Source organism: Emydura macquarii, unplaced genomic scaffold (genome assembly GCF_026122565.2).
Source record: "Emydura macquarii macquarii isolate MOO-44397 ecotype Brisbane River unplaced genomic scaffold, CSIRO-AGI_Emac_v2 contig_2636, whole genome shotgun sequence".
Classification (NCBI taxonomy): Eukaryota; Metazoa; Chordata; order Testudines; family Chelidae; genus Emydura; species Emydura macquarii.
Window position 1 is genome coordinate 10,741,282 of NW_027132773.1, and position 16,715 is coordinate 10,757,996.

General features: G+C 42.1%; 1 protein-coding gene across 1 annotated transcript in view; it reads right to left on the reverse strand.

Moving 5' to 3' along the window:
- ANO6 (anoctamin 6) overlaps window positions 1-16,715 on the reverse strand; it is a 112,146-nt gene that overhangs the window by 58,090 nt on the left and 37,341 nt on the right. The window contains exon 2 of the mRNA XM_067564163.1: window positions 7,040-7,119. Coding sequence (XP_067420264.1) covers window positions 7,040-7,119 — 80 coding nt within the window. The remainder of the gene's footprint in view (window positions 1-7,039; window positions 7,120-16,715) is intronic.

Genomic DNA, 16,715 nt, shown 5'->3' on the forward strand with positions numbered 1-16,715 from the left:
GATAACATTCTAGCAATGAGTGCTCGTCAGCAACAGCTTATGCCTATACTCCTCTTTCATGGAAACAGTACCACATGGCATTAGCCAGAGTGAAATGTGTCTACATTTATACCAGTTTCTCAGGACACTCAAATGGTCTGTGGTGGAGGCATAGAAGATGAGAGTGGGGGAGGCGGGGAGGGGGAAGATGAGAATAAAAAAAATGAGAACCAATAAAAGCCAATAATGTTGTTTGTTTATTTTTTACTACACATGAACAAGCCCAATATTTTAAGAGAAGTTGATTATTTAAGTGACAGAACCCTCTGCAGGAGTGACTTGTCCAACTGGAATTTATATGGGAGAAAACCCAAGTTCTTACTATCTTTAAAATTACAGAGGGCAACTTTCATGAGAATAATTGCTCTTCAGTAATTTCACTGCAGTAAAAACATGCCTGCCATGAACATCAGGTTATCTATAGTGGGCCTTATCTGCAGCTGGTGTAAACCCCTAGCGAGGTGACCAGATGTCCGGCTATTAAGGGCTTTGTCTTATATAGGCAACTATGACTCCCCCAAGAAAAAGTGTCCCGACTTTTCACATTTGCTATCTGGTTACCCTAATCCCTATAGCACTAGAGAAGTCAATAGGACGGTATCATTTTACACCACCTGAGAGTCTGACCTATTGTTTTGCTTTATCTTTAGATTATTTCCCCCTTACATATAGAATAACATAACCATAACACAACACCACAGAAGCTCCTTTGCACTAATGTAGGCTGCTTGTTCATTGATATTCAAGTGCCAAACTCACGATACATATTATGACTCAGACAGTTCTATTAAGAATCAAAAGATCTATAGTGCCTTGCTGGATTTCCTTTTCTTGCCAGATGCCATAAGATTGATGTGGAATTAAATTCTTGTTCCCTGGTGTCAGCATTAGTCAGGAAACAAGATACTCTTCTATCATGCCTTGAGCTTAACTACTCTACTTGGGAAGAGAAAGAGAGGCTGTCTGAAAAGAACTCAAAAAGACTAAAACAAAATAATTTCCATAGTGCTTGACGTGGTGGATTGGGACATCTTCAGGCCAGAGATTTTCTTCATTTGTGAGAATTACACAGAGCCAAATACACTGCTGGCACTTGAAATAATAATCATTTAGGCTTCTAGTTCTGCCACTCTTACTTGCACTGAGTAGCACTTCACTGTGGAATACTCCTTTGTGCCTTGGTCTTGAAGGCATTTTAACCTGACACAGGAGGTGATGTGAAGCCAGTGAAGGCATTCACAAAACACATGAGATGGTCAGAACAGCAGGAGAGGAAGCAGCATTTTTGAAAGACTGAAGAGATGCAAACAGTTGGGTAGGCCAGACTGTAGGAAGTTGCTGTAAGGCTGGTCTACACAGCATGGCAATGTGCACTACAGGGATGAGGTTTCTAAGGTACCCCAACATGGGCTCACCAACTGGCCTGTGTAAACCCTGCTGGTGCACACTAAAGGTCCCTAGCGCACATTAATGTAGTGCTGGGGAAAGGGCAGATTTTGGGAAGGATTTTATAAAACTACAGAATTCGCACTACTAAAGTTGTAGTACACTTTTTGAAAGAGTTAGACATGTCAAATCTTTCACAAGTCTGTGCTTGAATAAGTGACCTGTTGTGCGTTCAACCAGAGACCTGTGTGCATGACAAAGCATTCAGCATTTAATGGGAATGTTTTCTGAAATATGCTTAGCATCCCACATGACAAGATAAATGCTGCTAGTACTGCAAGCGGTAGTGCAGGAACAAGATAAAAGAGCAGGTGTTGGGCCTAATGGGTATAGTGAGTTTACCCGGCAAGCAGAACGGGCAAAAAGTGTTGCAGAGGATGGAGCAGATGTCTTCACTCTGGAGGTAATGTCCCCTATTATAGCCTGGTACCGACAACGCTCCCAATAAGCTTCTGCTGCCCAAGAACAACAGCTGCAGGGCCAAAGCCCCAAAAAAGTAAATACAGCAGGTGGTGTAAGCCGGCAAACTGATGCCACAAAGAAAAAAATGCAAAGACCAGTGGAACAGATAAAAAGACAGTTAAACACCTGGCAGCAATTCAGGAAACAAATTGTGCTTTCTACTTCTCCTTATTACAACCAAAGCGAAGAGCTGCCCTCACCCATCCGAGCATTTTGTCCCTTTATGATGTCTCGCATGCTTCACTTTAATCCAGGATCATACAGTGTTCTTTAACAACAGAAGCTGTGAGCAAGGACATTAGTGGGACGTGGCCTTTTAAGGCACAGGAGTTCTAGGAGTTGTAGTTCCCTCGCCCTCAGGTGTAGAACATGACCAGGAAAGCTCATGTGGTGATATCAGGTGATAATCATGTGATAGTCATGAGGTCAGACTTAGAGGGTGGCTCTCGATTTAGGGATCTGTCTCCCTTACAGCCACTTCTGGGCCAGTATAGGAAGTGGCCCTAAGACACAAACAGGCTAGCTGTGAGGAGAGGGTAGACAGTCTAAGGTGTTAGGGCTCCAGGACTAAAGGAAGGGTGTGGGTCCTCCCTGTGACACGATTTGCTGTAGTGGTGTGAAAACATCCTGGGTCAACAGTGTAAAACTGGAGAAGGGAAAAGAACTGTTAAAATCCAGAAGGGCTGAAAAGACTCAAACTGGAGAAGGGTCAAGCAACTTAGAAAGCTCATGAGGGCTGGCTAAGGACTGCTTGTTCCTTTTTGTGCTCAGAAGAGTGTTTTGTTTAGTTGGATGATTATTTCATCCGTGGAAAAGGCAGACTTCTAGTGAGAGGATCAAAAATGTGAACAGTGGCCTACCAGTCTGCAGCAGACTGTCAGGGATGAGAGGTAAGCCACTTGCTTACACCTAGCAGTCTTGAGGTAGACCCAGCATAGCTTTCTGCTGCATGCCAGGGGCTCAGCAGAAACTCCAAGTGTAGGGAAACTCTGGGTAACAAGTGGATAGAGCAGTGGCTAAATACCATAGGTATACCTAAAGGTGTTTTCTATAAAGACTGAAGGCTGAATGCACAGCTGGTGCCCATGCACCAGGACAGTATAGGCAACCTGAGATGTAACTGCATTTCCAAGATTGTATCCTCTCCCACTCTTGGCTTTATACAATTCAAGAACTTCAAGAGTGCAAAGTTATGAACACTCCTCTTGCTGCACTCTCCAGGTCCCCTCTCTGGAAATCTCCATGTTTTTCTTCCCCTCCCCCCCACTCTCCAACCCACCCCCACCATATAAAATAAAAATAACTAACAGAGAGCTTTTGTGAAGCTTAATTGTTTGTGAAGTGTTTTGTGATCATATGATGAAATGTGCTATAGAAGTGTAAAGTTTTTTGGATCATAAAATTAAGATATCTTGGTCTTTTATATTCGTATTGATTAATGCATACTGAAACTTGGCTGACATTAGGACCCCCGAAGTCCTTGTTTCTGGAATCTGCGAATTCATTATGTACCATAGGAAAATGGTGTGTGTGTCATACAGCAATAAAACTATAATGCAGTTTACTGTTTTCCTTCTGACTCATGTGTTGTAATAAAGTGTAATGAAGTGCTAAATCAGAGGTATGTTTTTAGTTGTTTGTAGCAACAATGAAATTAGCAAGCATCAGTCAACAGGAAAACTTTCATATACAGTTTCAATATCCTAACATGTAAAAGGAGAAAGCTGTTTTCTGCATATTTATTGAATGAAGCTGAATACTAAAACCAAAGCTTTTGCAGCAGTTAGAACAGAGAAATATATTGGGAGTCATTAGTGCCACATCGACTTAAGAAAAGTGAGGGTAACTGCTGGCATAGGATGACGTCAAAGGCCTTTGACTGCGCTGTGCTAACTTCAGGTTAGACTCCAAGTTGACTTCCTCTTATATTTTTCATGTAACTTTTGCAGGAATTTGTTAAGCTTTATTAGAAAGAGGCCAGAAGTCTTCACATTTACATAAGGCTGAAGCCAGCGTTCTCCTGTAGGACTGTTTTTCAGTCCCCATATAAAGGAGGGGGTGGGGAAATTAAAACTTTCAGGATTTTTTGGTGCCCTCTAAGGCTACCTCTGCACTCCACTAGTGGCAGCACATAGGGTATGTGTAGCTACATGACGCAGTGGAAAGTAAGCTGTGGAAAGAAAGTAAGTGGAAAGAAAAGACATCCACATGGTGCTGTGTAGCTACGCGTGTCAATGAAAGGCTCTGGGCAGGGGGGAGGCAGCAGGACTTTCCCTGCTGCTTCTCCCCCTGCTAGAGTTTTCCCCTGTGGTGGGGAAAGCCTCCAGCAGAGGGACACTACACTGTTAAAAGTAGCAATGTAGACTGGGAAGCACGGCTTGGGTGGGGAGAGAGATGTGTAGGGTATGCAATTGGGTACATACTCACACCCTTGAGGCATGTCTTTACTCACCTAAGCCATGCTTCACAGTCTACACTGCTATTTATACTGTACTTGTGGGCTACCCACGTACAGTAGACCCTTGCTATAATGCCCTTTGAAATAGTGAACCTTGGGCTATAGTGAACATAGTCCCTGGATCCCACCTCCAGCCCCACCTGCTGTGGAGGGGGCTGAGAGGACCTCCGACTTGGGGTCACAGTGCTTCTCTGACCCGGGGCCGGGGCAGGAGCTGACAGCATTCCTCTGGCCCTGGGGCCATAGTGAAGGGGTGGAGTGCTCCTGCCACCCCAGGGCCACAGCGGGGGAGCAGAGAGCTCCTCCAATCCTGGGGCTGCAGCGGGGAGAGGGAGTTTTCTGCCCCCCAAGTGCTGTCTTCTCACTGCAGATTTTTAAAAACAGGCTAGAAAAACACCTGTGAGGGACGGTCTATATTTACTTGGTCCTGCCACACCATAGGGGGCTGAACTTGATAACTTTTTGAGGTTCCTTCCAGTCCTACATTTCTATGAGTCTAAATTATGGCTACTATCTCATCCAAAACAAACTACATTAAAGACCATTAAGGTTGAAAAGTCAAGCACTGGAGTTGGAAAATACTTTAACTAAGACTGCCTGTGCAACCTTCATTTGGCCCCTCTGTGTATATACATTATGATAGACTTTAATTACATGACCATGTACTATTTTTGTCCAAAGGATCCCTGCCTCATTCAATGAACAGGTAGTTATTGACTTTTTTTTATCATTTTCATTATTCAATGTTTGGCCCCAGGCTTTATTTACTACACACCATCCAACCTGTGCACTGAACACAATATTATTTTCCTCCTGTGTGTTTCTATCGTATCCGGGTACTTCACAAACAATATTGAATTTATCTTCATAATACCCCTCTGAGATAAAGTGTATAGACTTGCGTAGGTGTGTGGGAATGAGGCACACAGTGATTCAGGCCAAAACTGACAAGCATCCACTAATTTTGGGTGCCCAACTTCAGATACCTGGGGCCTCATTTCTTCCAACACTTTATTTATTCAAAGCATAGTTCTAATCTACTTCAATTGCAGTTGTGAATGCTCAGCACTTCTGCAAATCTGGCCCCACATGTCTTGCCTGGTACACCCATAAAAAAAAGGAATGCACAGTTAGTGGTCACCTTTGAAAAGCTTGGTTTAAGTGACTTGCCTACCATCAGACAGGAACTCTGTGGCAGAGGCAGGGATAACATCCAATTCTCCAAGGCAGCATTTAGCTTCCTTAACCATAAGGCCAGCCTTTCTCTTCTTCAAGCCCCTTGCCTCATTCACTATACACCTCCCAGTTTTCCCAAATGATGGGGGAGAAATCCTACAGACAATAGCCTCCATCACTACACAACCTTGATTCATTCCCAGAGGACTGTCCAACCTTTGTACTGAACAGGGCAGGGATCCTATGGAAAAAATAGTGTAGCATCAGGTCATTAGACTGTATCATAACTAGGCCCTATCAAATCCAAGGTCTCTTTTAGTAAATTTCATGGTCATCGCATTTTAAAAATCTTGAGTTTCATGGTTTCAGGTATTTAAATCTTAAATTTCACGGTGTTGTCACAAATCATAAATATGTATTTAAAAATATAAACATGCAAAGCTCTTAAGTCAGCGTTTCCCAAACTGTGGGTCCTGAGCCAAAAGGAGGTCGCCAGGTTGTTGTGGAGGGGTTTGTGGCATTGCCACCCTTCCTTCTATGCTGCCTTCACAGCTGGGCTGCTGGAGAGCAGCAGCTACTGACCAAGCACCCAGCTTTGAAGGCGGCGCTGCTGCTGGCAGCAGCACAGAAGTAAGGGTGGCATGGCATGGTATTATCACCCTTACTTCTGCACCACTGCAGAAGGGTGACAATGCCATTCCAGACTTCTACCACTTGAGCTAATAGAGTAACTGGTAGTAATAGTAGGCTGTTATCCTCTGTGGGCCATCCATTAGAAGGACATGACCCACACACTTTGCTAGTGGATTCCACCTCTTAAAACAGGAAAGTGTTAAGCAACTTCACTATAGGCAGCTTCCAGCTCCCACTATGATTACTTAATATATTTATTTCTTGAACTGATTCCTGTGTTATTTGGGATGAAGTCAAGAATCCTCGTGTGTTCTAGTTATTGCGAGAAGCGATCCTCTACGTTGTTTTTAAAAATTGCTCCTCTAAATTTGTCATGTTGTAACATTTGACCAACATATGTATGTCCAACATTCAACAGTCCAACATTCAAGAGTACTACACATTCTCAGTAGAGTAATGAAACACAGAACACTTCTTCCTAGCTCATTTCAAACTGCAGATATCCTAGAGATTAAGGGAGTATGTTTTCAGACTAGGTTGACACCTAGCCTCCATATTTATGTGTGTAAATGGAGATCACTTTTTGCATCCTATGATGAAGTTTTAGTACAAATCTGAGTAGCTGCAACTCCAACTTACATGAATTGTGGCAACAGTCTAGCTAGAGGTACAGCTATTCAGACTCCGTGCCTGCAGTTTAGATTCATGCATAACTTCAGCTGCAAAAGAAAAGCCATTCTTCTGGAAGTCTGCCCTTCAGTTGTATAAAACACTTTAATTTCATTGGAAATCTAAAGGTAAACTTAAAGTGAAAGAAGTACCCACCCACTCTGGAGTATGAAGCTTTTGCTGGTCTGGCGCTGTTCCATAGCTGGGAACAATAGTCTGCTCCAGTTCTTCCAAGACTAAAAAACAAACATACAAAAGTATAACATTATATAACATGTGTTTGTAGCTTGGGGGCAAAGTGCTTTTTACTGCACTTCACATTTTCAGGAGTTGCTTAGCTTTTGTCCTTCCACACTTTGAAATACAGTCAGACTTGGTTAATCAACAAACATTGATACTGTCAAGGTGATTCTCCATTCCTTTAGACAGATTTTATTTGTCTACAGAGTTACACTAACAAAACAGAATAAAGAATAACGCCCTCAATTTTTATTTGGAGTAGAAGACTTCCTACTAGCACCTTATTGTTCCATATAGTACAGTGGAAGAAAGGTTATCATTAAGGTCTAGATTCTATCACCTTTACTCACATACTAAATAGTACCTTATTCTGCAAGTAGACTCATTCACGTAATATAACTGAAAAGTCAATGGGGGTATTTGCCAACTAAGGTACTGCTCAAGGCTTGTCTACGTGAGAGATTTTTTTTTGGTGGTGGTGGTGGGGAGGTTGGGCAGAGATCTAGGTGCACCAGTGCAAACTCGTAGCATAGATAGGTTGCATCGGAGTAATAAGTGGCTTTCACCAGAGCAACATCTCTACACTAGGAGTTTGTAATAGTGCAGCTACACTGGTGCAAAAAATCCCAGTGTCGACATTATCTCATTGAGAGTCAGCGTGTCACAATCTGGCTTCATGTGTACCAAGCACCAATAAACCATGACTGAGGCTGACTTTTCTTGTTAGGCAATAAGTCACCAATGCCAGGGAATTCTTTATTTCAGGTCAAGTGTAGCATAGTAGACAGTGACACTATAACACTTACTCATGCCATTATGTAAATGACTTCCATGTAACCTGAAGGGATAACTTCCTAGGTCTCACCAGCATATAATATTAATATACTGCCCTGAGCAATATCTTCCTCTCTTCTCTAGAATGGTATCCTGCAAAAGAATCTATCTCCTGGTTCCAGCAATGTGAGACTTCTCTTCTAAAATTACAGTACAAAAATCAAGATGATTTAATGAAAGACACCACTCTGCATCTGTCAACACCATAATCTAATATCAACAGTATCAATTGCTTAGAGGTGGTAAAATTGATGATTTATCAACTAATTAGCAACCCCAAGAAAACTGTTAGAGGATGGTGATGCTGGCTGGATTAAGGGGACCATTTATGATATTATTTAACATCCATATATCAAAATTATAATAATTCATAAGAGTTAGGCCATGTCAGGTACCATTAGAAAGGTTATAATTTGCTAAGTATGATGATATTGTTTATATGTATATGTCATATTTGTATTGGGAGTTATGGATATGTTTGATGTATCTGTAAGTTCAACTTGTGCTGTGTTTCTGGGCAACACCCCAGACAGGATGGCTGCAGCACTAGCCTGATTAATGGCCCATTAAGGAAACTCACTGATACAATGGGCTCAGGGGGAGAAGCCAGGGATACACCTCATGAGTCACCTGGATGTACTCATGTGACCCTGGACTCTATCTTATTTCTCTAAATTTCCACAAGCAGCATGGAAAAGGTCAAGGGCCATAAAAGGCAGCTGCACCACATCCATTTTGTCTTCAATCAGTCTTTAGTCTTCACCTATCTCTGGATCAACTTATCTACAACTGAAGCTGTGAAACAAAGACTGAGACCCATCCAGGTACTGGATGTACACCAGAGAGGGACTATACAAGCCTGCAAACTCCACAATTCTACTGGAAACCTGATGTATATGGACTTTCAAATCATTTATATGTATTTGATTGCTTTAATCATTTAACATTTCTCTTATAGTTTGTTTATTTTCTTTTATAATAAATATTGTTTTAGGCTACGGCTACACTGATGGCAGCAAAGTCGCCGTCGTCAGATTAACTTCTCTGGATCGACTGAGTGGTCAGTGAAGACCCGCTCAGTCGATCCAGAAATCGATGTATTAAGACCACCTTCTCAAGTGGCGTAGCGCTCTGTTGATGGGAACGCAGTTCCCGTCGGTGCAGTGCAGTGAAGACGGTGTGCAGAAGAGAAGCAGAGAAGTCGACGGGAGTTATGCAAGTTTTTTGCGTAGCTTGCGTAACTCTGCTCAAATGCTGCTGAATCTCAGAGGTAAGTGTAGACAAGCCCTTAGTTACTAAAGGATTGGCTGGCAGCATGGTATTTTGGATAAGAGCCAAACTTATATTGATCTGGTACTGTAGCTGACCCTTTGGAGTCAGGAGAACCTTTTTGGTAAAGAGCATAGAGTTTTAAATCACTTATCTGTTTACTAGACCTAGTGGCTGATTGGGAGCCAGAGACTGAAATGCAGTAAAGGGGGCTGTGTGTATTTTGTTTTAGCTTCTTGATAACCAGTGTGGGGAATCAGAAGCACTGTTTCTGACTGGTTGGGAAGTCTGACTTCAGTGTCACCCACCAGTGCTGGGAGAATCTGCTCTCCTTTTGCAGCCTGCCCTGACCTTGGCATTTTCAGGTGGCTACCCTAGGCACAGACGGGTCACAAGGCTAATTACCAGAATTATTTATGAAAGATGAATCATCATGAGCCATCAGGATTGTTACCTTCCCTAAGCTTTTTAATATGAATTTCACATTATTCCCTTTTTGGGTTATAAAAAGAAAAGTATTAAACGACACACAAATTTGAGTTTAGAGAAAAGCGGGTGAGGAGAGAAAGTTACTGTTCTCCCCCATGTGGACTAGCTACTTTGGCTCTTTGTGCTATTTTTCATTCTCTACATGCCTTAAAAATGGAAGGGATGCTGTGGAAAGGATCACTGGTGCACCTGCTCACAAGTACTGATGGGGGAATCTGGGCCCCAACATCGATACTCACAACAGTATTAGGCAACTGGATTAGATGGTGCTTGTAGAAGGCTATTTAAAAGAGTATCAGATAAACAGGGTAGACTCACCAATACCACTAGGACTTAAATTAATGATATATGCCCAGATCCTCAGGAGGAATAAATAGGTGTTGCTCCATTGACCATGTTGACTTACAGCAGCTACAGATCTGGCCCTATAGTGTTTGCTGATACAAGATGTAAAAACACCTGGAATATGGAGTATACCACAAAGGATTATCGTTAAAGCTGTCACTATAGCTCAATAGAATAATGTTCATGGTTCCAACACTGCACATTGTTAAAGTCCCTGGTTTAAGTTCTGTTGCTTATAGTTTGGTTGGGACTTTGTACTGTGTGTTGAGCCATCAGTTTCCCGAGCTCTAGTGTGCTGATGGTATTTACTCGAGGAAGTAAAACAAAAACAACTCCATGAATTTTGCATCAGCATAAGCCTCAGAAACATTTGAATCATAATGTAAATGTTGGTCCAGTTGGAAAATCAGAGTTGGTCAGCTCTCAAAATAACCATTTCTGAAGTTGATGGGGGAATTACAGAAAAATCTTAAACAATGGCAGTTGAAATATCAGACATGTAGTGAATCCTATTACGGGTGATCAGATAACAATGATACAATTCAGCATTTACTGTAAGGTTACCACATATTCACATCATTATTCTTTTTGTATGTGTGTGGGAATGGCAATTATGTATCTCCTATATAAAGCTAGTGTACCTCACTTATATTCCTAAACATTGGTGCTGCATTGAGTTAAAGGCCACTGTGTATTCTATACCTGTCAATGGGATATGTCTGAAATCCTATGGAGGAGAAGAGAGGGGTTATCGCCTGTACTGCAAAAGGGGTAGAGATTAGTACAGTCATCCACTCAAAAATTTGCATTCCATTACAGTGAGCAAGCAGATGTGCAAACTGGAAGCTCATGACAAGAAAATTTGCTCCAGCCACTAAACTGAAGTAACGAGAACCATGCGTTAAAAGTGGGCCTTGTAGTGGGTATTTGTTATGTGTAATTGCACAGCCCACCTCAACACTGTCTAGAAATCACGTCAGTCACAATGGGAGAGAGAGGAAAGCATAGCATTCCTGGGGGAAAGGGTCACACTTTCTCACAGGTATTAAGTCTGGAACTCATCAGCAATAACCATCAGAGGCAGCAAGACACAGGTTCACACAGCAAGTGCAGTTACACGTATTTGGGCTGTGCTATCTTTCCCACAGTAGACAGGGTTTCAGGGATCCTCTACACACACACACAGAATATCACTGTATAAATATGTATAATCCTACACACCTTTGGTGGGAACATTGACCAATACAATGCCTGGGCCACTGGTAGAATGCAAGGCCTCATGTGAAGGGCACCTGACCGCTCCCACCAGCTGGGACGCTAGCCCATATCCCTCTCACTTCAATTTAAACAAGCATTTTATTGCTGGCACAAAACCAAATATCAGAGAACCCATACTGCTCTTTATTGTGTACTTAGTGTCATCTCACCTTCAGGAATGCAAGTTCATTGCACTTAGTAATTTAACATTTTTACCCATTTATTACTTCAGTAGCATACCAACTAGTTAATGGCTGGGTTAGAGTTTGTCAGATACAGACATATGTAATTTGTGATTTGTTCAGCTAAGTAAGTCTCAGAAAGGAAACACCAGAAATCTAATAGATTTGTATGCCTTGTGACTCTGCTTTGTTCTAATTTTTGAAGTGGCCAATCTACCAATTCTTCTAGTTTTGTGTGGTCCTTTTTAGCAATATAAGCTTTTGTGTTTTTACATGACAAAACTTCATCTGAATTTTCTCATTTTAATCCTAGTTTGAGTTCATTGGTCACTGACACTCATTGCTCTTTGTTATATTCCTTCCAACAGATACTACATCTCACCCAAATGATAGTTCCTAGATTTGTATACTTTACTATACAAGATATCTGAACAGTACCTTACAAGGAAGCATGACCTACAAGTTAAAGACCAGGGAGTCAGATTCTGTGCTGCATCTCCTGAAAGATGCAACTTGGAAGACACAGTCCAAGATGAGTGGGGGACAGAAGTCCCTTTATGGCACCTTTGTTTTGTCAAGATGCTGGGAGACTGTGGGAGTGAAACAACTGCAGAGTAAAGTAGAGCAGACACAGGAGTTGGTCTAACTCTCAGTCTCCTCACAGCTTTTTATAGGTTACTCTGCAGCCAACATTAGCCAGGGTGCAGATTGCACTGACCATATCCCTGTCCTTGACATGCCCTTAAACCAGTATAAGCCACTGATGTTGGCCCCTTGATGATCTTTTACAGTCAATATGCTGCTGTCTACAGGCCATGGAAAGGATCAGAATTTGGCCTCAGCAGTGAATCCAGAGACCTTGGTTCTGTTGTTGGCTCTGGAACAGATTTGCTATGTAACCTCAGGGAAGTTTCACAGCCTTAGTTTTCCCATCTGTAAAATGTGGACATTTGCCTGTGTATGGGGAGTTTTTGATGGACCAGTAAAAGGGTATTTAAAATTGATTTTTTTTCTTTATAATACGTTATCTTATGTAATGCAGTATTTACAGTTAACAAGGTATATAATTTTTAATATTAAAACTTTGTTCTCTCCTTATGGTCACTTACAACACCTTATACGGTAGGTAAGAAACAGAGAGTAATTAGCAATGACACAATGGCTTTTAAACTATTGGTAAATTATGTTGTTAGCAGAGGCTATGTTCAGACTGACGGTGGCAAAATCACCGCTGCCAGATCGATCTTTCTTGATCGATTGAGCGGTCAGTGAGACCTGCTCAATTGATCAGGAAGTCGACTGAGTAAGTCCACCCCCTCAAGTAGTATAGCGCTGAGCCGACGGGAACAGCTCAGCGCAGTGAGAACAGCACGCAGAAGGGAAGCAGAGCATTCAACGTCAGTTATGCAAACGACTCTGCATAGTCTGCATAACTCCTGTCGACTGCCGCCGAATCGCGTGGTCAGTGTGAACCAGCCCATAGTCACACACGGCATGTGTGTAGGTATTTTTAAAACAAAGACTAATCTACATCACCTAATAAACATTTATTTTAATTTCAGAATATGCAACCCGAATGTAGTTATACATTACTGAATCTTGAAGGAAGTGCGAAAGTTGTTTGGAAGATTTACTATTAAGGGTTGGTTTTTATTTTTCCTTACAGCTGTACAAACAGAGCACTCAGATGATTAGAAAACCAAAAATAAAATATCTGCTAAGATTAGCCATAAAGACAAAGACAGTTTTATGTCAGAAATAAAAATAAAAAGAATGCCTCCAATATAAAGCCCTGTTGCCTAAAACTGGTCAGAGCCAAGCTAAATGTTAAGAAAAGGAATGTGCAACTCGCATATTGTTATAAACTGACAGACTAGCACTAAGGGGAAATGATTATGCTAACTGTAGTGATTGTACATTAAAAAGGCATTAGACTGGAACGTTTTGGGGTTCAGTAACAATTGCTGCTCAATTCTTGTGTCCAAACCTTGAATTTGAAAGTTGGCCACTTGCCCAGAGGCTGGGAAGGGCTCTTAACTGCCTGTTTGTAGACAACGCTGACTCATCAGAAAAACAGACAAAGGAGCTGACCAATGAAGTCCATGGCAAAACTCCCATTCATTTTAATAAGAGTTGGATTGGGCCCAATGCTAGTTTATATAATGGACAATAGACCAGAGTCTGATTAGTTATGCAGCTATAAATACAGAGTAACAGCAGTGAAATCCAAAAGGTGACACCAGATCTTCATTGGGGTAATTCAGACCAGAGTTGACACTTCAGAGTAATTTCTACTGATTTATACACCATACAATAAGTCAATGGGGTGCACAATGTGTACATTAATGGACCAATTTCTGCTTTAGTTTGGCAATGGTAAAGACCCGTTTTAAAGGCCAAGCAGTTATCCCTCCTGCAACATGGTTAAGAATTATTACAACTTCCATGCATCACTAAGGCCAAATCTAGATGAGGAAAACAGGTTGCGTTTGAAAACCTGTTTAACACTATTCAAAACCTGTTACAAGGAACAATGCAAGTAATGTTTAAAAAGACGTTAGCTGGTGTGGCCAAACCTAGGGAATAAAGAAACAAAACAGATGTTCTCCTTTCATTTGTGTGTGAGCTCCACCACCTCTGTGCCATGGTCCTCTTGTTTCCACCGAGAGCTTCTGCAGGGCTGGGGATGTGGACTGGAGGAGGCAGCATAGCCATGTTACCTGACTTCTTTCCCCTGAATACCAGAGGGGGTCTGCTGCAATGGAAACCTAGTCTTCTCTTCTCCAAATCACGGTCTGCATCATGGAAGCCACCTCCATTTTTAAAGAGGTATATCTGAGATATATTTGGGCTGCCAGGAAGCTGGGGGATTAAAGACGTGAAGAAAGGTGCCAGAGCTAGTACAGAGGGCTATGAGCTTTTGGGCTAATGGACTCATGAAATTTGGAATCTGAATCAAGCATCAGTGTGTGATTTCCAACTCCAAGAATAAATTTCTTAAGGGGAAGAACTCTTCAGGTCTGGCCTTTCAGGGATTGGATTTCATTTCTTTCAGTCAGCTATTTCGAGAGGAATGGGGGGGCATGATTTAAACTTCAAGCAGTACAGAACAGGGTGAAATCCAGAATCCATTGAAGTCAATAGCAAAACTTCCATTGACTTCTTTGGGTCAGAATTTCACTCTACATTGCCAGATTAGACAGTGATTGGGTTGCTAGACTTCCATATTATACGTGGTGCATGTACCAATGCCTGTAGTTAAGGTTGCCTGACACTTCCCATTATAGGACCATGTTTATAACTTTACCACAATTATGCTAGGCAGGCTGAAATTTTTCATACTGAGTGTCTGCAGCTATAAGTCTAGCCATTTCTGAAAACAGAAGGGAAAGGAAAACCTCAAACAAAACATATCAAAATGAACAAAGAAAAAGGGCAAAAAAATGGAGGACAGGACCTGCCACAAGCTGGAATTAGGGAAACAACAACACACAAAAAGAGCTGCTGTTAGTAGAATGGACTCCAGGCAGCAGAGGGGGAGCCCAGTTACAGCAACAGCCACAATCAACGCAACATCCCACCACCAGCACCTGGAAGAGCAGTATGAGCAGAGCAGCCATACACTGTGCTCTAGCTACAGTAACAGGAGCAGCAGCAATGGCAGTCCCACCCAGCAAGGAAGTGCACAGGATGCACCTCCTCTGGGAACTAATCTGGGTTGTGTAGTAAAAGAGGCCGTTGCCTGTAGGGCCCTGCCTCATTTGTGCAAGAAACTGAAAAGTACCTATTGTGGTTACCAGGAGATAGCAGGCCTAAGTCTGCCCAAAGCTAAAGGCCCGCCCCTTCAACCAAGGGGGAGGAGCCACTGAACTTAGGCCTCAAGTAAATACTGGGGACAACAAATGAAAAAACAGGAACGGGAGTGAGGTCAAAGGTTGAAAATCAGGGATCTGACAGGGGACATCAAGCAGAGAACCCCCAACAGTGTCCACTGCTCCTCAAAGGTGTCTAAGAAGTCAGTGGACACTGCCTGGAAAGTATGTAGTGAAGAGGCAGAAGATTGCAGAAGAGAAAGGATGGTCTCATTATGGTTAGCACGGTTTGGATGCTGCCTTGGAGAATTCGATTCTACCCTGGCCTCTGCCAAAGATACTATGAGATGCAAGGCAAGTCACTTAAATAAAATTTGTCACAGGTAGTTACTAATTGTGTTTCTTGTTTTCTAGGTACTCTGAGGCAGTTGAGGCCAGATATGCAGAAGTGCTGAGCACTCACAACTGAAACTTGTTCTCTGCTCCAATAAAATAATAACAAAATGTTATGTACTCTGAAAAAAATCAGACAGTAGGTATCAAGTCAGATACCCAAAAGTACTGGACACATGATAATTCTGGCCTCAAACTCTGTGTCTCAGTTCCCAAGCTGTGAAATGGGGATGACGATGTCATCTAATTTCACAGAGGTATTGCAAAGTTAAATTCACTCTTTGTGAAGCACTCAGATACTATAGTGAGAGGACTATAAAAACATCCTTGAGGAAACAACTATTCAGTGGAGGATTTAGATAATGGGCATTAAATAAGGGCGGGGAGGCATGCACACATTTTATGAGGGTAAAAAACTCTATAACAACTACCAATTTATTGAATGAAGCAGCAGACCAGTAGGAAATAAATAGCGTGATTACGTAGTTAAAGACTGTATCATAATGTATACGCACAAAGGAGGCTGAATTAAGATTGTACAGACTGCCTTAACTCTGGCACTGTCTAATTTTTGTGTGCTGACTTTGCAACTCTGATATTTCGATGTAATCATAGAATCAAAGAAGATTAGGGTTGGAAGGGACCTCAGGAGGTCATCTAGTCCAACCCCCGGCTCAAAGCAGGACTAACCTCAGCTAAATCATCCCAGTCAAGGCTTTGTCAAGCCGCAGCTTAAAAACCTCTAAAGATGGAGATTCCACCACCTCCCTAGGTAACCCATTCCAGTGGTTCACCATCCTCCTAGTGAAAAACTTTTTCCTAATAGCCAGCCTAGACCTCCCCCACTGCAACTTGAGACCATTGCTCCTTGTTCTGTCATCTACTACAACTGAGAACAGCTTAGCTCAATCCTCCCTGGAACCCCCTTTCAGGTAGTTAAAGGGTGCTATCAAATCCCCCCTCATTCTTCTCTTTTGCAGACTAAACAAGCCTAGTTCCCTCAGCCTCTCC